This window comes from Cetorhinus maximus, chromosome 26, assembly GCF_964194155.1.
Source record: "Cetorhinus maximus chromosome 26, sCetMax3.hap1.1, whole genome shotgun sequence".
NCBI lineage: Eukaryota > Metazoa > Chordata > Chondrichthyes > Lamniformes > Cetorhinidae > Cetorhinus > Cetorhinus maximus.
In genome coordinates, this window is record NC_135904.1 from 14,558,253 (window position 1) to 14,580,408 (window position 22,156).

At 44.2% G+C, this 22,156-nt stretch overlaps 1 protein-coding gene across 1 annotated transcript in view; it reads right to left on the reverse strand.

The window, feature by feature from the left end:
* Positions 1–7,170: 7,170 nt before the first annotated feature.
* The window catches only part of gatm (glycine amidinotransferase (L-arginine:glycine amidinotransferase)), a 40,247-nt gene continuing 25,261 nt past the window's right edge, over positions 7,171–22,156 (reverse strand). Inside the window, exons 4-9 of the mRNA XM_078530200.1 lie at positions 21,385–21,575; positions 17,737–17,874; positions 16,648–16,812; positions 14,120–14,183; positions 12,195–12,311; positions 7,171–10,362 (exon numbers count right to left, since the gene is read on the reverse strand). Coding sequence (XP_078386326.1) covers positions 10,250–10,362; positions 12,195–12,311; positions 14,120–14,183; positions 16,648–16,812; positions 17,737–17,874; positions 21,385–21,575 — 788 coding nt within the window. The 3' untranslated portion in view covers positions 7,171–10,249. The remainder of the gene's footprint in view (positions 10,363–12,194; positions 12,312–14,119; positions 14,184–16,647; positions 16,813–17,736; positions 17,875–21,384; positions 21,576–22,156) is intronic.

Sequence of the window (22,156 nt, forward strand, 5' to 3'; positions counted from 1 at the left end):
TAACCCTGCACATTGTTTCTATTTAGATAATCATCCAATACCCTCGAATGCCTGAATTGAACCTGCCCCCACACTTCCAGGCAGTGCATTCTAAACCCTAACTACCTGCTGTTTTCTCACCTCGCATTTGCTTCTTTTGCAAAACACTTTAAAATTGTGCCCTATGGTTCTCGATCCATTTACAAGTCCGAACAGTTTCTCCCTATCTACTCTGTCCAGACCCCTCATTATTTTGAAAACTTCTATCAAGTCTCCTCTTAGCTTTCTCCTCTCCAAGGAAAACAGTCCCAACTTCTCCAATCTTTCCTCAAAACTGAAGTGTCTCATTCTTGTAAAACAAAAACCATTGTAAAATACCATTCTATCCTTTACTACAAGAGGGATTGAACATAAAAGTAAGGATATTATGCTTCAGTTTTGCAGTGCATTGGTGAGACTGCACCTCAAATACTGTGTGCAGTTTTGGTCTCATTTTAGGAAGGATGTAAATGCATTGGAAGTGGTTCAAAGGAGGTTTATTAGATTGATACCTGGAATAAGTGGGTTGTCTTATGAGGAAAGGTTGGACAGACTGGGCTTGTTACCACTGGAGTTTAGAAGAGTGAGGGGTGATTTGACTGAAGTATATAAGATCCTGAACGGCCTTGACAAGGTGGACATTGAAAGGATGTTTCCTCTTGTGGGTGAGTCCAGAACTAGGGGGCACTGTTTTAAAATTAGGGGTCACCCTTTTAGGACAGAGATGAGGAGAATTTTTTTTCTCTCAGAGGGTTCTGCGACTTTGGAATTCTCTGCCTCAGAAGGTGGTGGAGTCGGGGTCATTGAATATTTTTAAGGCAGAGGTAGATAGATTCTTGTTAGGCAAGGGAATCAAAGGTTATCGGGGTTAGATGGGAATGTGGAAATCGGAACACAAGATCAGCCATGAGCTTGTTGAATGGCAGAGCAGGTTCGAGGGACCAAATGGTCTACTCCTGTTCCTATTTCTTATATTCTTATGTTAACCTCTTCTGCATTCTCTCCAATGCATTCACATCCTTCCTATAATGTGGTGCCCAGAACTGTACACAATACTTCAGCTGAGGTCTAACCAGTGTCTTATATAAGTTCACCATAAACTCTCTGCTCTTGTATCCAATGCCCCTATTAATGAAGCCTAGAATACTGTATGCTTTGGAAACAGCTCTCTTTACCTGTCATTTTTCTTTATTCTTTCATGAGATGTGGGCATCGCTGGCAAGGCCAGCATTTATTGCCCATCCCCAAATGCCCTTGAACTGACCTTGCTAGACCATTTCAGAGGGCAGTTAAGAGTCAACTACATTGCTGTGGATCTGGAGTCACATGTAGGCCAGATTGGGTAAGGATGAGAGATTTCCCTCCCTGAAAGACTTTAGTGAACCAGATGGGTTTTTACAACAATCAATGATAGTTTCATGCTAACCATTACTGAGACTAGCTCTTATATTCAAGAATTATGAACTGAATTCAAATTTCACCAGCTGCCATGGTAGGATTTGACCCCAAGTCCCCAGGGCATTAGCCCGGGCCTCTGGATTATTGGCCCTGTCGCCTTTAATGACTTATGTACATATACACCCACGTCTCTCTGCTCCTGCACACCCTTTAGAATAGTATCCTTTATTTTATACTGTCTCTCCATGTTCTTTGTACCAAAGTGTATCACCTCACACTTCTCTGCATTGAACTTTACCTGCCACTTATCTACCCACTCCACCAATGTGTCAGTGCCCTTTTGAAGTTCTACACTGTCCTCCTCATAGTTTACAATTCTCCCACGTTTTGTGTCATCCTCAAACTTTGAAATTGTCCTCTGCACACCAAGATCTAGATCATTCATATATATGAGGAAAAGCAAGGGTCCCAATACCAACCCCTGGGGAACTCCACTACAAACCTTCTTCCAGCCTGAAAAATACCCATTAACCATTACTCTCTGTTTCCTATCCCTCAGCCAATTTTGTATCCACGTTGCTATTGTCCCTTTTATTCCATTACCTATAACTTTCCTCACAGGTCTGTTGTGTGGCACTATATCGAGCGTCTCTTGGAAGCCCATATACACCACATCAATAGCCTTGCCCTCATCAACTATCTCTTACCTCTTCAAAAAACTCCAGCGAGTTAGTTAGACACAATTTTCCTTTAACAAATCCATGCTGACTCTTCCGAATCAATCCACATTTTTATATGTGATTATTAATTCCATCCTGAAGAATTGTTTCTAGAAGTTTCCCCACCACCGAAGTTAAACTGACTGGTCTGTAATTGCAGGGCAGATCTTTACAACCTTTTTTGAACAAGGGTGTAATGTTTGCAATTCTCCAGTCCACTGGCACCTCCCCCGCATCCAGGGAACATTGAAAGATTATTGCCAGTGCCTCTGTAATTTCCACTCTCACTTCCTTCAATATTCCTGGATGCATCTCACCCGGTCCCGGTGCCTTCTCAACTTTAAGTTCCGACAGCTTATCCAAATCCACCTCCTCATCAATTTTAAACCATTCTAGTGACTGAGTTTCCTCCTCTGTCACCATGGTCTGGGCAGCATCTACTTCATAGTAAAGTCAGATGCAAAGTATTAATTTAACACCTCAGCCATGCCTCTTGCCTCTATATGTAAATTCCGTTTATGGCACCTAATCAGCCCTACTCCTCCTTTTACCACCCTTTTACTATTGATGTGCTTATAGAATACTTTGGGATTATCTTTTATGTTAGCTGCCAGTCTTTTTTCATAATCCCTCTTTGCTTCTCATTTTTGCTTTTTCACATCACTTCTGAACCTTCTGTATTCAGCTTGGTTCTTAATTGTATTTGCTACCTGACAACTGTTGTAAGCACACTTTTTCTTCTCTAACTTAATTTCTATCTCCGTTGTCGTCCAAGGAGCTCTGGATTTGGTTATCCTACCCTTCCCGATTAAGGGAACATACCTTCACTGTGTTCAAACCATCTACTCTTTCAAGGTAGCCCATTGTTCAGCTACTGTTTTTCCCGCCAACCTTTGGTTCCAGTCTATCCAGCCCAGCTCCATTCTTGCCCCGTTGAAGTCTGCTCAGTGCCTGTTGATTATTCTTACTCTGGATTGACCAATGTCCTTTTCCACCATCATCCTAAACCTTATGATACAATGATCACTGTCCCCTAAATGTTCCCCCACTGTCACTTGATCTACTTGGCCCGCCTCATTCCCAAGAACCTGGTCTAGCAGTGCCTCCTTTCTTGTTGGACTGGACACTTACTGCTACAGGAAATTCTCCTGAACACAATCTAAGAATGCTTGTCCCTCACTGTCCCTTACGCTACCACTGTCCCAGCCTATATATAGGTAATTAAAGTCCCCCATTATAACTACTCTACAATGTTTGCACCTCTCTCTAATTTTCTTGCAGATTTGTTCCTCTGTATCCTTCCTGCTAGCTGGTGGTCTATATATTACACTGAGCAATGTAATTTTACCCTTCTTATTCCTTAGCTCTAATCAAACCGATTCTGTTCTTGAATCCTCTAACACATCCTCTTTCTCCCCTAATGCAATACTCTCCTTAACCAAAAACACCCCTCCTCCTTTTTTCACTTTCCTCTCTTCTCTGAACACCATGTAACCAGGAATATTTAGCACCCAGATCTGCTCTTCCTTAAACCAGGTCTCTATTATCACCACAACATCATAATCCCACAAGGCAATCTGTGCCTGTAACTCCCCAGTTTTATTAACTATACTCCCTGCATGAGGATAAATGTTCATTCAGGAAATGAGATTTGATGGGGCCTGAGGCCTCTCTTCAGTGAACCATCCAGTGCTAACTTTCTAACAGGCTTCTGGAGATTGTCCAGTTGCTCTGGAGTTTGTTATTACCCTGGAGAATTTTCACACTGCAAACAAAGGGTTAAAACAAGGAGATCGATTAGCGTCACTTTGCGGGATTAGTCTCGCATGAACGGGCATCATTGCTTCATCTGATTCCCTGCACTGTCATTGAAAGGTTCCTAACATGTCTCAGCTGTGCCTCTCTCCTCATTTGGGAATTGGGTGCCAATGTAATCACCACCAGCCCCCCCCCCCCGCCCCCCCAGTACATGCAGCTGCCTCCAATCTGCCCTCAGAGCTCTCGCCAGCAGAGCTTTTCCTCATTGTAATTTTTACTGCGCCATCGCTGCAGGTTGGAAGATGGTGGTGCTGAGCTCTCACTGCCAGACCAGCTTAGACCCCACCGTGTGAGTGTGGAAATCCCTCCCATCATCCGGGAGGAGCATCATGTTCAGATTTCCATCCCTCACAGACCTCCTCATCCACCCGCTGTATCCCTCGATCATGCTTCTGCTGTCTGTCTGTCAGCCGCTGAACATTTTGAGGTGGATGTGCCTATGGCCCATGTGGACCTCACTCATCCCCACCTTGAGGCTACTTACACTGTAGAACATATACCCCCCAACTCACCCTCCCCCCAGTCATGTGTCTGAGTGCGACCTTCCCCACTCATAACTCCTAGTATAGGCCTAGCCCTGCTGCCCCTTCTCCAGCCTGAGCCAGCTTTCCCAGGGAAGCCCTAGCCCTGCACCCCCGCCTTACCGCTGGTCTGGTAGGTAGAGACTTGCCCGTGATAACGCCCCGAAAGTGAAGTGGTGCTGCCTGCAAAGCCTGGCGCTGATTCCCACGAGCCCTACCCGATGCAAGGTAGGTGAACGAACCTCGAAGTGATGAACAAAATGCAGGTCGCCGGGTGCAAATAGTTTATCTCCCGGTTTGTGAAACACATCCCTCTAATCGCACACCGATGTGCCCCAACCCCGGATGTTCCAGCGTGAGGGGTGGGTGATTCTAGCGAGTAGTCCTTATAATGACATGCAAAAATATGGAAATGACGTTCCTGATGTTCTGCGACAGGAATCGCGGCCCACCATTGACAGCCGGAGGGCACAATCACGACCGGGTGTCACGACGCCATAAAACCGATTTTTGGCCTTCTCCCACCCACCATGACGCCCGCTGCAAAGGGAGAGGAAAACTCCCAGCCATTAACTCGGTTTCTCTCTCCACGGGCGCTGCCCGACCTGCTGAGCTTTTCCAGCATTCTGTGTTCTTATTCCAGATCTCCAGCATCCGCAGGATTTGGTTTTGGTTTTGGTTTTGAGGGTTAGGATTGTTCCGCTTCAATTTGCTGCCCAACTTGTTCCTTGAAGGAACTGATCAGCTCATGAAATACAGCATCCCCCCCGCCCTGAGTGACAGGAAACAGACAGCAGCAGTGAACAGTCGGGTTTTCAGACTGGAGGAAGGCATATAGTGAGGTTCACCAGGGAGCCATGAAATGGTCCGTGCTTTTCTTGATATTTATTAACTGGGGTGCACAGGGCACAATTTCAAAATTTGCAGATGACACAAAACCCGGAAGTATTGTGAACTGCGGGGGAGGATAGTGATAAATCTCAAAAGGACAGACAGGTGGACAACTGGCAGATTCAATTTAATGCAGAGAAATGTGACGAGATTCATTTTTTGGTGGAAAGAGCGAAGAGACACAACATAACATAAAGGGTGAAACAGGTTTAACGTTTCGAATCCATGTGACTCTTCCTCCTGTCTGAAAACCAACTGTTCCCTGCTGCTCTCTGTTTCCTGTCACTCAGCGAGGAGGGATGCTATATTTTTAATGAGCTGATCAATTCCTTAGAGGAATAATTTGGGCAACAAATTGGTCAAATAATGTCAAATGAAGAAAAGCAGTACGGACTCAAAACCTTAACTGTTTCTCTCTCCATAGACGCTGCCCGACCTGCTGAGTTTTTACAGAATTTTCTGTTTTTATTTCAGATTTCCAGCATCCGCAGTATTTTGCATTTATAAAATAAAGGTACAATTCTAAAGGCGTTGAAGGAGCAGGGAGGTATGTGTTGGGGGGTGTATGTGTGCATAAATCTTTGAAGGTGGCAGGGCAGGTTGAGAGAGCAGTTAATAAAGCATCCAGTATCCTGGGCTTTATAAATATGGACATAGAGTACAAAAGCAAGGAGGTTATGTTAAACTTGCATAAAATACTGGCTCAGCCCCAGTTCTGGGCATCGCGCTTTAGGAAGGATGTTAAGATTAGAGAGAGTGCAGAAAAGATTCACGAGAATCATACCAGGGATGAGGAACTTCAGATATGAAGATAGATTGGAGAAGTTAGGACTGTTCACCTTGGAGAAAAGAAGGCTCAGAGATTTGATAGCGGTATTCAAAATCATGAGGGGTCTGGACAGAGTAGATGGAGAGAAACCGTTCCCACTTGTGAAAGGATCGAGAACGAGCTGGCACAGATTTAACCTGATTGGCAAAAGAAGCAATGGCAACACGAGGAAAATCTCTTTCACGCAGCGAGTGGTTAGGATCTGGAATGGCCCTGCCTGAGAGTGTGGTGCAGGCAGGTTCAATTGAGGCTTTCAAGCGGGAATTGGATTGTTATCTAAAGAAGAAAGATTTGCAGGGCGACAGGGAGAAGGCAGGGGAGTGGCACATGGTGAATTGTTCTTGCGGAGAGCTAGTACAGACACAATGGGCCAAATGGCCTCCTGTGCTGCAGCCATTCTATTCAGTGATCCCTCACCATTGTGGTTACATGTCTGGCCGCTGATTCGTTCATTCCCCCAGAGCCATCAGGGTAACAAACTGTTTGGGTTTAGTGTTTGGAGGGGGCCTGTCCTGGGGAGAGTCTTCAACCTGCTCCTTATCCGGTGACTGCTCACTCCTGGGGTATCTATTGCCTTTTACTCAGGCTGTGGTTCCTGGGCTCCGGCTATCGCTGTAGCCCCGAAGATGCCTGGACTCTGAGCCAGACACCTGTGCCGGTGAGGTCCAACCGTTCCGGGGACAGACCCCAGAGCAGGGATTCTGCAGATTAACCGCTTCCAGAACCCACTCTCAGACCAGCTCCCAGCTCTGCTGCTCCCCCAGCTCAGACTGGATGAAAGGATTGGCAGTGGGATCACCCCTTCTGGGTGCTGATAACTCCTGTCAAATTCAAAATACCCCTAACAATGTTCCTGTCTAAAAACTCAACCCCTCAAAATCACCCCACTCCCATCTCGAGCCCAATGCTGCCATTCAGTTTCTTAAATCAATTTTAACCGACATTGGATAATTTATCACAGCCAAACCACCAGAGATAAAATGCAATAGAGCTTTTATTGGGAAAGAGCACAAATTAAAAGTAGAAGCATGGTCATTCAGAATATTGCAGCAAAATACGAATAAACCATTGAATTAATGCTATTCTAAATCTCATGTTCACAAAAGAAATGCCAGAATTTTATTACATTTGTCATTTATTCTGTTTTCAGGGAACAGTGTTTTGCACTGATTCTGTGGTAGCTGAATTCTAATAGTTGTCCAGCTTTTTGCACCTGGGAAACATTTAGTTCCCAGACACAAGGGAAAAGCCTGGGGAATTATGGATCCAGGGTGGTGCCTGGTGGATATTGCTGGCAGTTGATACTCTGGGTTTTCCCCCAGGGGGCACGGTGTGGTTGTGTCTGACGCAGGGACAGAAATACTAATTTCTTCTCAAAAATGCCAAGGAGCCATCCATGTTGGAGGCTGCTCGGAAGAACTGGGTGTCAAACGCTGAGACTGCTCAAAGCAGCAAAAACCAGAGAACCAAAGGATGGAAAATCCCTCAAACAGGAAAAAACGGGCTAAGGGGTTTGATCTCACCAAAAGTTGAGAGCAGTGGTGCGAGACGGCAGCCAGAGTCCCTGAACACCAGTGCCTGTTACTAATACTCAGGCTGCAGCACCCTCTCCTGGGCTTATGTTTTAAAAACCCCTCTCGATGGATTCTCTGGGTGTCTAGTTCAGTATCAGTGTATAACAGTGAAATTCCAGCTGAGAGAAATTTTAATTCCATGAACACCATTTTTATGATTTCCAAACAGAAAGCTACTGCACAACATGGAGCTTCAGGCTGTGTTTGAGGAACAGTATAACAACTACATTCCAGGGTTCAAGTGACTGCATCATTCAAACAAAACCTAGAAACACTTTAAGACTGACAACAAATTAAACAAAGGCAAAAATCAGAGGCCTTCCAGTCTTATAATCCCTCGCTACCTTTTAAAAGAGTTTCACATTGAGGAATCCCATACATGGCTGATTGCAAATACTTTCCCTGTGTAATCCCCAGTCACTTTGGGATCTTCAGCCGTGTGAGATGTCTTTGTGAAGCACCAATTATAACAGAAGTAATTTGTCGTTAATACTGTCACTCAGGCTGATGAAGAAAAGTTTTGGCTCTTGAGCACCGGGTGGGGTACGTACAGACAGTTAAAGAATTTGTGGTGATGTGCTGTACTGTGCCAAATCATTTGCCTTGATATAACTGCCAAATGACACCTGAGACATGATTTTTTTTTTAAATGGGCAACGCATAACTGCCAATTCATACCTCAAATATAAACATGGTCCTTGTTAAAATTTCTGTCAATTTAATAAAAGTATAAAATGATCCAGTGAAGTGACCGTCCAAATTTCCAGTAACGGGAATGACAATAGTAAGCTGAGGACCAGGTAATAGTCTCACAGTTATCCTGAAACTACTGCTCACTCAATAGAAATTGAAATGCCACATTCATTAGAAGAGAAGGAAATGTTTGGAAGATAGCCAGAGGACCTCTGTTGCAGATCACAAGTGAATTTTAAACATCTCCTGAAGGGGAGAATGATGAAAAAGAAAGGCTTGAAATAGGAAGGCACTGTTCAAAAAAACCTACAGTTCATGCATGTGCTTGACCAAAATGAATCACCAACTTGTATTTGTGTTTAGGTTTAGACCTAGTTAACGTAAGAAAATAGGAACATGAAGAGGCCATTCTGCCCATCAAGCCTGTTCCATCATTCAACTAGGTCAATTCATATTCTTGCCTAACAAAAATCTCACAATCTCAGTTTTGAAATTTCCAATTGGCCTCAGCCTCAACAGCTTTTTTGCGTGACAGCATCCCAGATTTTGACCACCTACCCAAGTGATGAATTTTGATCAGGAGAATGAGGAGAGGCAATATAACCAAAAGGGGTGAAGGAACAAAGAGACTTGGGGGGGAGGAGGTGTACTCACACCAATTCTGAAGGAAACAGGACACGTTGAGAAAGCTGTTATAGGACCATTGGCTTTTTTAGCAGGTACAGAATACAAAAACAAGGATATTTTGCTAAAGCTTTATAATACCGTTTAGGACACAGTTGGAGTATTGTGTTCAGTTCTGGGCACCACACTTTAGGGAGGATGTCAAGGCCTTGGAGAGAGTTCAGAGGAGATTTACTAGAATGGTTTCAGGGATGAGGCATTTCAGTAATGTGGACAGAGTGGAGAAGCTGGGATTGTTCTCCTTAGAGCAGGGAAGGTTAAGAGGAAATTTAATAGAGTTGTTCAAAATCATGAAGGGTTTTGATAGGACAAATAAGGAGAAACTGTTTCTTTTGGCAGAAGAATTAGTGACCAGAAAATACAGATTTAAAGTAATTGGCAAAAGAACCAGAGATGAGTTGAGGGAAGAGAATTTACACAGTGAGTTGTTGCAATCGGGAATGCATTGCCTGACAGGGCGATGGAAGCATAACTTTGAAAAGGGAATTGGATAAATACTTGAAGGACAGAAATTTTCTGGGTTATGGAAAAAAGCAGGAGAGTGGAATGAATAAGATAATTCTTCAAAGAGTAGAGAGAGACACAATTGGGCAATGGCTTCCTGTGCTGTATCATTCTAAAATTCTCCCTCTGTGAAGAAGCGTTTCCTGACATTATCCCACTGAATACCTTAGCCCTAATTTTGAGGGTAATTCCCTTGTTCAAGATCTCCTCAGTGGATATATTTTCTCTTTATCTACCCTAGCAAATCCTTCACTTTTCTTAAACATCTCAATCATACCAATTACATACAAACATATTTATATATGAACATACGAATTAGAAGCGGGAGTAGGGCCTGTGTTTTTAATTAGTGTTTTATCTTCTATGTTCATGTAAATACAAGAGTAGTCTATGCAACCTGTCTTCCTAATTTAACCCTTTTTAGCCCCGGTATCATTCTGGTGAATCTACATCTCCAAGGTCTTGTCCAGGTGCAGTGCCAGAACTGAATGCAGACCTTTATATAAAACGTCCATCCCTTTGTATTCCAGCCTCATTGAGATAAGGGTCAATATTCCATTAGCCTCTTTGATTTCTCAATGACCTGACCCCCTGCAATACTCAGTCAAAATATGATTGGAGGGTGCCACGACGACGGACGTCACATGTCCAGCAATGAAAGCCCCCACCCAACGAATTTGCATGACGGATGTTGACTTTAACTGTTTCAATTCCTGGAGAAGGAAAAAAGAAGATTTTCTAGTTAATGGTGGACTCATCTCCTGATGTCTCCAATGCGTCAGACAGCTCTTGCAACATTTCATGCAAGTCCCTTTAACAGGACACTGATGAGCTTTACATTCAGATATGTAAATATGCCAGAAATTTGTAGGATTATAATTTAGGTGGGTGACTCTGTGATCATTAATCCATTTGAAAAGTGGGCCTTCAACCAAAGCAATTTGAGAAATACTCTTACAGAACAGGCATTAAGGAAGGTTTAAAAACCAGCAACTCTATTTACTTACATCTCTGAATATTGGCAAGGAGAAGTGATCTGTGGCCATTCGCTCCAGCCCTACAGTGGCTTTGCTGGCTGTCTGGGTGAGTGTGTTTACCCCACTGATTAAGGACAGTGTAGTTCTACCCCCTGGGATCAGTGCATATAGCAATCAATAGGTTTGGATAGTCTATTCAGAGAAACCAGTACTTAGGACAGGATCCCCCAGGCTGCAATATGATGAAAGGATTCCTTTACATTAAAGGTGAATTGTGTATATTTGAGGGCTATTTCTAAGGTATAATCTATCGGGAGGTTCAGGATGTGTAGGTCGAGCATAACAGAGGCCTGGGAGAATTCCAAGCCGAGATTCCAATCAAGGGGTTTCTGATGGTTTGAGACGCTTCCTGACTCTGTGTCGAGAGCCACAGATTCAAGCAGAGTTACTGAAGGTGAGATCCCAATGATGCTCACCTTGTACCTGAGGACTGAGGTGCTGATCTCAGCCTATTGATGAGTGACTCTTCATTGGACTCTTGCTGTAAGATGCTGCAGATGGGGGTCAGACTTTTCCCCACTCACGGGCAAGACATGAAGAAAGGAAAGCCACGGGTTTATGGTTTTCACAAAAAAAAATGGAAAGAAAATATTTTGTAAAAGTCTTGGGCTGCCATTTAGCGTTCATTCACAGGATGTGAGCATCGCAGGCAATGCCAATATTTATTGCCCATCCTTAACTGTCTTTGAGAAGGTGGGTGGTGAGTCACCTTCATAAACACAGTTGAATGTCTTGCTTGGCCACTTCATAGGGCAATTAAGATCGAACCACATTACTGTGGGTTTGGAGTCACTTGTAGGTCAAAACAACTAAGGATGGCAGATTTCCTTCCCTAAAGGACATTAACAAACCAGATGGGTTTTTATGATAATCCGGTAGTTCCATGGTCACCATTACTGATACTATGTTTTTATTCCATATCAATTAGTAAAAAGTAATTTTGAAAACTTGCATTATTATTGTGAAGTTTTCAGCAGCATTCTGTGTTCTCTCTCTCTCTCATTTAACTGCTTGTGGCTTGGTGCCAATATTCAGCACGTTTACATGTCCTTTCTTAATGTTTAACAGTACATAAGGCAGCACTGTTTAGAATTTGAACTGTCCAGGCTAATGGTCAGTCAGTTGGACCAGCAACTGAGGAATAGAGCAGCAGGTCAATGACCCAAGCTAGTGTTATCAGTACGCATGAATAGAAATCGATGGCTAGTGAGGAGTGAACTGTAGGCTGTAATTACACTGAGTAAAGTCAGGAGTAGAACACACCATAACTCCCCCACCCACAACCGTGGCAGGTCATGGAGCATGGAACTCTATAAAAGGGCCAGTGAATGGGGCCATGTAATGAATCAACAGTTCACAAATAGCAAGTACCTGGGACTCATTGCAGGAGGTTTAATGTTCCTGATACTGACCCTAATGCAGAAAATTCCCAATCAACTTATCTGTGTAGGCAGAGGCATTGTGCATTTTAATTCAAGAAATATAAGTAATTGTGAATGATAAGTTACCCAGTTTCTCAAACATCTTAAGAATTGTAGTCTCATTACTTTCAACCATCACTCTCTTCTCGTCCAACATCAGAACGTTCATGGATAACCATTTGGATGACATCCACAGGGGATGATCTGCGGGGAAACATGAAATGCAGCATTATCACAATCTCCTCATATTGCATTCCATTACAATCTGCATTCTTGGGCAATATTATTTTAGAGATTTATAAATTGGCCATCAAGAAATTTGTCATTTTCTTTTAAAAACAGCGCACGTTCCCTGTATTTTGCCCCTGTCTGATACCAGCTCGTACACCAACACACTAGTCCTCTCTCCTGTAAAATGACAGCCTATAAAGAGGCCCTCATGGCAGAGGTCACATGGCTACAGCAAGCCAGATAGGACATGTAGTGCTGTTGCATTTCAAAACCCAAACAATCTGTGTACGCACCTTCTCCTACACACCCACAGATAAAAAATCTCCCAATGCCACTGTCCATGTAAATTAATGGTACAAATTCAGGCCTGGTCAGCACGCTAACAGTTCAGGCCTAGTCAACATACCATCAGTCTGATGGGAGCCAATAACAAACCATCCGAATAATCACCGATTAGAAAACCTAACCCACGGTCTCTAAAATTAGTACTGACCAGGGCTTTGGATCAGATGGTGACCAGGCTTGGGCACAGTCCAGAGCACCTCAACAACAGTGTGAAATAACCCAGGGCTGGACTCACACCGCCTGAGTACGGCGGACTTGAGTTTCCACTTTAGGCACAAGCAGCAGTCTGAGCTCGAAAATGTGAAAGTTTTCCAAATTGATTTTGATTCAAGTCTCAGCTCAAACACATTTGCATAATCACAAGCATAAAATCATTCATGAATCAGCATAATCAACCAGTGCTATGGAATACAAGAGAGTTTGCTGTGAGTCCCTTTAAAATTGACTTCACAAACAGAGGGTTTGGGGGGAATACATCACAGTCTGTTTCAAAAATTAAAACACCTCCTGCTTATGGACAGACAGCAAGAAAAATTGAGAGTTCAGTCTGCCTCTCTCCGTTGTCCATAACAACTACACAGAGCCATTCATTAGTTTCATTAGTTTACAGTAGTCCGTTCTTATAATTAATATTTAAAAGTTTTAAAACATACCTTCCTTGCACCAAAGAATGTTTTTAAGAGCCTTCTTTGGAGGTTTAAAAACGAGCGCAATTAGCGGAAAATCACCATGGCGATTAATTTAACCTGAGGGTGTGGCCAGTTTTGTGGGTTGGGCCATCTTCCAGTGTGATGCTTTTTAAACCAGTGCAAAAGGTCACAGAGACTCGATTAGCGCAGGACGTAACTGGCGCTCGAAATTCTGCGATGTTTGCACTGGTTTGACTGATTTCGGGCCAATTGCGCCAGGAACATGACACAACCTAGTGGGAAAACTACTCCAGCGTTCTAACCCAACTATTGGACTTGGCTGTCCCAAAGTCATTTCTTAAACCAAGTGGCAATAATCTAGAGGCCCCAGGCTAATGCCCGGGCGACATCAGTTCAAATCCCATGAGGGCAGCTGGCAGAATTTGAATTCAGCTAATAAGATCTGGAATTGAAAGCTAATCTCAGCGATAGCGACCATGAAACTATCAATGATTGTCTTAAAAACCCATCTGGTTCAATAATGTCCTTTAGGGAAGAGAATCTGCCATCCTTACCTAGCCTGGTCTACGTGTGACTCCAGATGCACAACCATATGGTTGACCCTTAGCTGCCCTCTGAAGCCACTTGGTTCAAAGGTAATTAGGGATGGGCAATAAATACTAGCCTTGCATGTGACAGCCAAATCCCATGAACAAATAAAGAAAAAAAATAATCTTATCACATTAGTTATTAGGGTGAAATGTTCATGTTTTTTTCCTAATGTTGGAATGGTGAAGTAATGTTTACCGTCAGATATCAGAGGAGTTGGCGGAGAGACGATCGTCCAACCAGCCTTCTTGAAAACATCAATCTGAGAGTTAAAGAATGACAAGTCAGGCAGTGGATAACAACTTTTATCTTTCCCAGTCTGAGTGAGATGTAGGCACAAGTTCTGAGAATCTGCACTCTGGACAGATACAAACTCCTTCTTCAGTTTGCCAACAGGGTTCCCTTTTTAGCACAGTTAAGAGAGACAAGAAATTGTCTGATTTTTTTTTCACAACCAGATCCACAAAGACAACATTCAATTCTATTTTGGTCACTTATTTTCTCTCCTTGGCCTCCCAGCAAATTCCTGAGTAAAATCTCCACCATTCAGGCGCTGCCAAGATAACCCCTTGCCTACAGTGAGGGGGGGTGGGGGGGGCGGTGTGTAGGGTATGCACCTGCCCCTATGTGGTGGGGGGGGGGGGGTAGTATATAGGGTGTCTACCTGCCCCTATGGAGGGTGGGAGGTATATAGGGTGCCTATCTGCCCCTATGGGAGGTGGGTGGTGTATAGGGTACCCACCTGCCCCTATGGGAGGTGGGTGGTGTATAGGGTACCCACCTGCCCCTATGGGAGGTGGGTGGTGTATAGGGTACCCACCTGCCCCTATGGGAGGTGGGTGGTGTATAGGGTACCCACCTGCCCCTATGGGAGGTGGGTGGTGTATAGGGTACCCACCTGCCCCTATGGGGGGTGGGTGGTATATAGGGTATCCACCTGCCCCTATGGGGCTGAGTGGTGTATAGGGTATCCTCTTGCCCCTATCGTCCTGTGACCAAGACTGCAGGGCACTGGAAATTCTCTCCAGTGTTACAGTCACAAAATAGACATGAGTGGAAAGCTAATATTTACCATTCTGACTCTGAGAATATTATCTAAGTAATTATGAATGTGAACATTTATCATTCCAAACAAAAGCAAAATCCTGCAGATGCTGGTAATTGGAAATAAAAACAGAAAATGCTGGAAATACTCATAAGGTCAGTCAGTATCTGTGGAGAGAGAAACAGAGTTAATGGGCAGAATCTTCAAAATGACGCGCGGTGATGTCGGGACACCGGAGTCGGCTGTGAGCCCACCGAACTGTCAAAGGCCTGTTATGGCCTTTAATAAACTAATTAAAGCAATTGTCAGGGCCGCCCGTCCAACCTTAAGGGTTGGCGGTGGGGGGGCAGGCGAAGAGCCCAGGCGGCCTTCACATTTTTCATGAAACCTCATCCATGGGCGGGACGAGGTTTCATGAAGGATTTATTAATTGAATAAAGATTTTTAATGAAAATTTATAAACATGCCCCAGCTCATGTGACACTGTCACATGAGGGGACGTGTCTGAATAATTTTATTTTTTTATTTTTACCATCTTTGACACTGAACTTAATCTGCCTCAGGGAGATTTCTGTGCCTCAGGGAGATTTCTGTGCTCTTTCGTGCGCAGGCCCTGACTCTCCCTCCTCCCCCCACCGCCCGCACGGGGAGCGCACAGCACTTCTGGGTGCGCGTCACACTGGCGGACCTTAATTGGCCCGCCCATGTAAAATGGCGGCGTGCACGATCGGCTCTGCGCCCACCCGCACCTGCTCCCAACTCGCCTGCCCGACAGGGAGAAAATTCTCCCCAATGTTTCAGGTCAATGACCTTCATCAGAACTGTGAAAGATCACAGAGCTGAAACGTTAACTCTGTTTCTCTCTCTCCACAGATGCTGCCTGACCTGCTGAGTATTTCCAGCATTTTCTGTTCTCATTCCTTTATCATTCTATTTCCTCCCTAACCTTTAAGAGCAGCGGGATTGGAGCTGTACTGATGATCACCCCCACCCCACTCCAGCCCCCACCCCCTTCACCAATCCCCACCCTCTCCACCATCCTCCACCTCCTCCGCCATCTTCCACCCCCCTCCACCATCCTCCGCCATCAACCTCCTCCAACCCCTTCTCCATCCCCACCCCCTTCAACCCCCTCCTCCCCTTCCACCCCACTCCACCATCCTTCACCCCCCAACTCTATTCACCCCTCCACCCCCCCTTCACTCCCCTCCAATCCTCTCCACCCTTCATCCCTCTCCACCACCCTTCACCCACCTCCACCCTTCCCTAACCCCCTCCACCCCCCTCCACCTCCCTCCTTCCACCACCACAATAGAAATCTTGTATTGCAGAGTTTGGAATGGGGTATGGTTGTTTCATTATCTTACAAGAGGAATTTCCTCATCAAATGTAGGAAACAGACCGTTTAATGCAGAGAAGATGCTGTAAAAAGGTTATGGACCTCCCCTCCCCACCTTGTATAGCAGGGTCAATATCAGAAAATCCCTCATTATTTTAATTTCTTAAAACAGAGGTACACAGCTCCAGGAATGAGACCCTCAGTTATCAATTATATTGACATGTATTAGTCTGGTAAAGAGCAACAATGTGAAGCATCAGGAGTGAAAAACAATAAAAGCATTTATCTGTTCCTACATCCTTTATCAGAATTAGAAGCTGCAGTGTTTCTCAATAATCTTACTTGATGACAGGGGCGGTCTGGATTCGCTAATACCAAACCGGGTCCAATGATATTGAAGGTGGCGTCAATATGCATGGGGTTTGGATCCTTGAAGGAAATGGTGTGAATCCTGTATGTTGGTGCAAGGTGTCTCCTCATCCACTCGATCCCCAGGTAATTAGTCACCTAGAAAATGGAAACAAGCCCATCGTTCACACTGGATCTCAACCTGTCAGAGTTGTTAATGTTTAATATTGAATCTAAAAAGCGAGACAGTCCACAGGTTACGGTCACAGCCCTGACTTCAATGGAAAGAATTAAATCAGAAAGTGTGAGTTTGTATGTGGGGACAATAGCTGTAACCTGAGGCTGGGCAGGGGAAATTAGGGAGACAATGGTATTGCTTAAAAAAGAGACATGTAGAAGCTTTCAGTCTTGCACTCATCAGGACACTTCACAAGAATACCAATATAAGGGGGAAAAATAACTTTTACTCAATGAGAAGAGAGAGCCGATTGGTTGGCAAGTGGACTCTGATTGGTAGAGGCATTGCCATGGAGAATGCACCATTTGCTAAATAATCCTCAGTGTGCTAAGAATTACGCTGACAACCAATTTAAGATCGTCAGTCAGACTTGACCCATTTGCGTGCACTGGAAGCTACATATATTAATACACAGGACCCTGTTCTTTGCAGACAGAAAGAACATATACACACATTGCGCCTGTTTCAGCTAAACAAAATAAGTGACAGCCATTCGCTGACTCATTCCTCATGGCAATGCCTTGACCAGTCAGGGTCAAGCTGCCTGGTTTAAATTTCAAACAATACTTGGCAGTTTACTGTCAGTCACCATCAATGGTGCATTCTCCATGGCCATGCCTCTACCAATCAGAGTCCATTTGCCAGCCAATTAGCACTCTCTTCTCATACAGTATAAATTCTTGTTTTCCCCTTATGTTGGTATTCTTGTGGTGTCCTGATGAGTGCAAGATGAAAAGCTTCGACATGTCTCTTTTTTCAGCAATACTCAAGTTCTGTCCTACCGAATGACAATGGGACGGTACCTTGACGGAGGTGTGAAGGACTGAGTGATGTAGAGTACCCACCTGGCTCCTTTGTGCAAATATATCCCTCCCAGCTCTCATGAAATCGGCAGCATCAAAGCACGGTTCAAATTCGGTGGTTACAAATTTCCCTTCTGCAGCGAGTTTGTGTCTGTCCTCCACTGAACGAATGGGGTAATCCTGTAGCAGCAACATTTACTCTTCAGCTCCAAGATCACAGCGTAATAAAATCAAATTTCACAATCAATCATAGAATGGCTACAGCAGGGGAGGAGGCCATTTGGCCCATTGTGTCTGTGCTGGCCCTCTAAAGAAGCAATTCAATTAATGCCATTCCCCAACCTCTCCCTGTAACCCCTGCACATTCTTCCTTTTCAGATATCAGTCCAATTCCCTCTTGCATGTCTCGATTGACACTACCTCCTCCACACTCTCAGGCAGTGGATTCCAGATCCTAACTGCTCACTGTGTGAAAAAGATTTTCCTCATGTCGCCATTGCTTCTTTTGCCAATTACCATAAATCTGAGCCCTCTGGTTCTCGACCCTTCTACCAATTGGAACAGCTTCTCCATACCTACTCTGTCCAAATCCCTCGTGATTTTAAATGCCTCTACCAAATCTCCTCTCAAGCTTCTCTTCTCTAAGGAAAACAGACTCAACTTCTCCAATCTGTCTTCATAACTGAAGCTCCTCACTCCTGGAACCATTCTCGTGGATCTTTTCTGCACTCTCTCTCTAAAGCCTTCACATCCTTCCTAAACTGTGGTGCCCAGAACTGGACACAATACTCCAGCTGAGGCTGAACCAGTGTTTTATACAAGTTCAGCATCACCTCCCTGCTCTTGTACTCTATGCCCCTATTAATAAAGCCTGGGATACTATATACTTTATTAACTGCTCCCTCCACCTGTCCTGCCACCTTCAATGATCTATGCACATATACACTCAGGTTGCTCTGCTCCTGCACCCCTTTTAGAATTGTACCCTTTATTTTATATTGTCTCTCCATGTTCTTCCTACCAAAATGAATCACTTCACATTTCTCTGCATTAAATTTCATTTGCCACTTGTTCACCCACTCCACCAACTTGACTATGTCCCTTCGAAATTCTACACTGTCCTCCTCACAGTTCACAGTGCTTCCAAATTTTGTATCGTCCTGTACACCAAGGTCTAGTTGATTAATGTGTATCAGGAAGAGCAAGGGTCCCAACATTGACCCCTGGGGAACTCCACTACAAACCTTTCTCCAGCATGCAAAACATCCATTAACCACTACTCTCTGTTTCCTGTCACTCAATCAATTTTGTATCCATGTTGCTGCTTTCCCTTTTATTCCATGAGTTCTAACTTACCCACAAGTCTGTTGTGTGGCACTTTATCTAAAGCCTTCCAGAAGTCCATGTACACCACATCAATGGCATTACCCTCACCAACCTTCTCAGTTACCTCTTCAAAAATCTCCAGCAAGTTAAACATGTTTTGCACTTAACAAATCCAGACTAGCTTTCTTTAATTAACCCGCATTTGTCCATGTGAATATTAATCTTGTTCTTAATTATTGTTTCTAGAAGTTTACCCACCACCAAAGTTATACTGACTGGCCTGTAGTTGCCAGGTTTATCTTTACACCCTTTTTTGAACAAAGTTGTAATATTTGCAATTCTCCAGTCCTCTGGCACCGCTCCTGAATCTAAGGAAGACTGAAAAATTACAGCCAGAGCCTCTGCAATTTCCACTCTCACTTCCCTCAATATCCTTGGATGAATCTCATCTGGTCCTGATGCCTTATCCACTGTAAGTACAGATAGCCTATCCAATAACACCACCTTATCAATTTTAAACCCTTCTAGTGTCTGAATTACTTCCTCTTTCACCAAGGCCTGGGTGGCATCCTCTTCCTTGGTAAAGACAGGAGTGAAATATTCATTCAATACCCTAGACATGTCCTGCCTCCATATATAAATCCCCTTTTTGGTCCCTAATCGAACAGATGAATTAAGAGCAGGAGTAGGCCATTCAGCCCCTCGAGCCTGCTCTGCCATTCGATAAGATCATGGCTGATCTGACTGTGGCCTCAACTCCACATTGTGTTGACCCCAAATAACATTTGACTCCTTCGTTAGTCAAGAACCTATCGACCCCACTCCTCCTTTTACCACTCTTTTACTATTTATATAGCTATAGAAGACTTTTAGATTCCCTGTTATGTTGGCACCCATTGTCTCTCTTTGCTTCTCTTATTTCCTTTTTCACCTCCCCTTCTACACTCAGCCTGGTTCTCGGTTGTGTTATCCACCAGAAATCTGTCGAAAGCACTTTTTCTTCTTTATCTTAATCTCTATCACTTTGTCACCCAGGGATATGTGTTGGAATACACGTGGGAATATACCTTGTCTGTGCCTGAACTCTCTCTTCTCTAAAGGTAGTCCATTGTTCAGGTGCCATTTTTCCTGCCAACCTTTCGATTCAATGAATCTGGGAAAGATCCATTCTCAACCCAGTGAAGTTGGCTTTCCCCCAGTTAATTATTCTAACTCTAGATTGTTCTTTATCCTTCTCCATAGTGAACCTAAACCTTATGACACAGTGACCACTATCCTCTAATGTTGTCCTACTGACACTTGATCCACTTGGCCCAACTCATCCCTGAGAACCAGGTCTAGCAGTGCCTTCTTTCTCGATAGACTGGAAACATACTGCTGTAGAAAATTTTCCTGAACACACTCTAGGAACTCTTGCCCCTCTCTCCCCTTTACGCTAATACTATCCCAGCCAATATTTGGAAATTAATCTCCCCCATTATAACTACTCTATAATTCTTAGGAATACTTGCAGCTTTTTTCCATGCAGCAGAAAGGAAATCTCTGTCACATTTACTATCAGACCATGAATCAACAATATTTAAAATTAATTTAAATTCCTGAACTAACACAGAGTTTACTGAGGGATCCTATTCTCCATTAGAATCCCAACTCCAGTGGGAAGCACACCCCTCTGTTCGAAACAAAGGTGGACAAATCCATTGAAGGGTCTGGGGAGGGAGGAAGGGAGAGAGGATTTTGGCCACAATGATTATGATAGAGAATTCATTATGTGAAAGTCTAGTCCTGTGCACTCTGGACTCTGACCATCTGAATTTCACACAGTATTGACTGCACCACTTCTGCTGAATCTTTAATTTTTAAAAATTCATTCATGGGATGTGGGTGTCACTGGCTGGGCCAGCATTTATTGCCCACCCCTAGTTGCCCTTGAGAAGGTGGTGGTGAACTGCCTTCTTGAACCGCTGCAGTCCATGTGATGTAGGTACACCCACAGAGCTGTTAGGGAGGGAGTTCCAGGATTTTGACTCAGCAACAGTGAGGGAACAGCAATATTTCCAAGTCAGGATGGTGGGTGGCTTGGAGGGGAACTCCAGACAGTGGTGTTCCCATCTGTCTGCTGCCATTGTCCTTCTAGATGATAGTGGTCATGGGTTTGGAAGGTGCTGTTGAAGGAGCCTTGGCGAGTTCCTGCAGTGCATCTTGTAGACGGTACACACTGCTGCTACTGTGCATTGGTGGTGGAAGGAGTGAATGTTTGTGGATGGGGTGTCAATCAAGCGGGCTGCCTTGTCCTGAGGAACAGTTTAATGGTGTAAGGAATAGTCACTTTGATGCAAACTGTCCATGTGAATCAATGCTTACCATGTCATAGAGTTTGTCAGACATTTGTGGTTTAGGAGCAGTTGTCCACTTTGCTCCCCGCAGAAAGTAATCCTTGATGAGCGGCCGGTATGCTCTGTATTCAAAAAAGCGAGCACGCCATGCCATTGGTGCTTCAATGATCTCGTTCCCAACCACCAGCAGTATATCTCTTGGCATAGCTGCATACATTCCTGAGGAGAGGAAATTACTGTCAGTACAACATAATGTGATAAACTCGTCTCAGCCAATATCCAACATAACAGTGTCTAGTTCAGAAAATGTAGCAGAATTGGGATAGAGGGAAGGGATGGTCCTTTGTGCTCATCAAGGTGATGGATGTCAAGTCCCCACCCCACCCCTCCCCAGTGTCATCAGTATCAGTTCCCATTCTAACATTAGGATTACGGTTCATTTGTATGGCTCCTCAATATCTTGGTGAATGACCCCAATGTTGTTTCAGTTACTGAGGAACACAGGCCACAAATATCCCAAGTGTTATCTATAGCCTGTCCAGACTCAGCAATCAAAAAGTCTAATGGAATGCTGACCTTTATCTCTAGGGGATGAAGGCTTCTCTATTCAAGAATGGAGGGGGACAGAAAGCAGGAAACGACAGGGCAGTTAGCTTAGCAGCTGTAGCAGGGAAATTGCTGGAATCTATTATTAAGGAGGTTATAGTGGGGCACTTAGAAAATCTCAATGCAATCAGGCAGAGTCAACATGGTTTTGTGAAAGGGAAATCATGTTTGACTATTTGGTTGGAGTTCTTTGA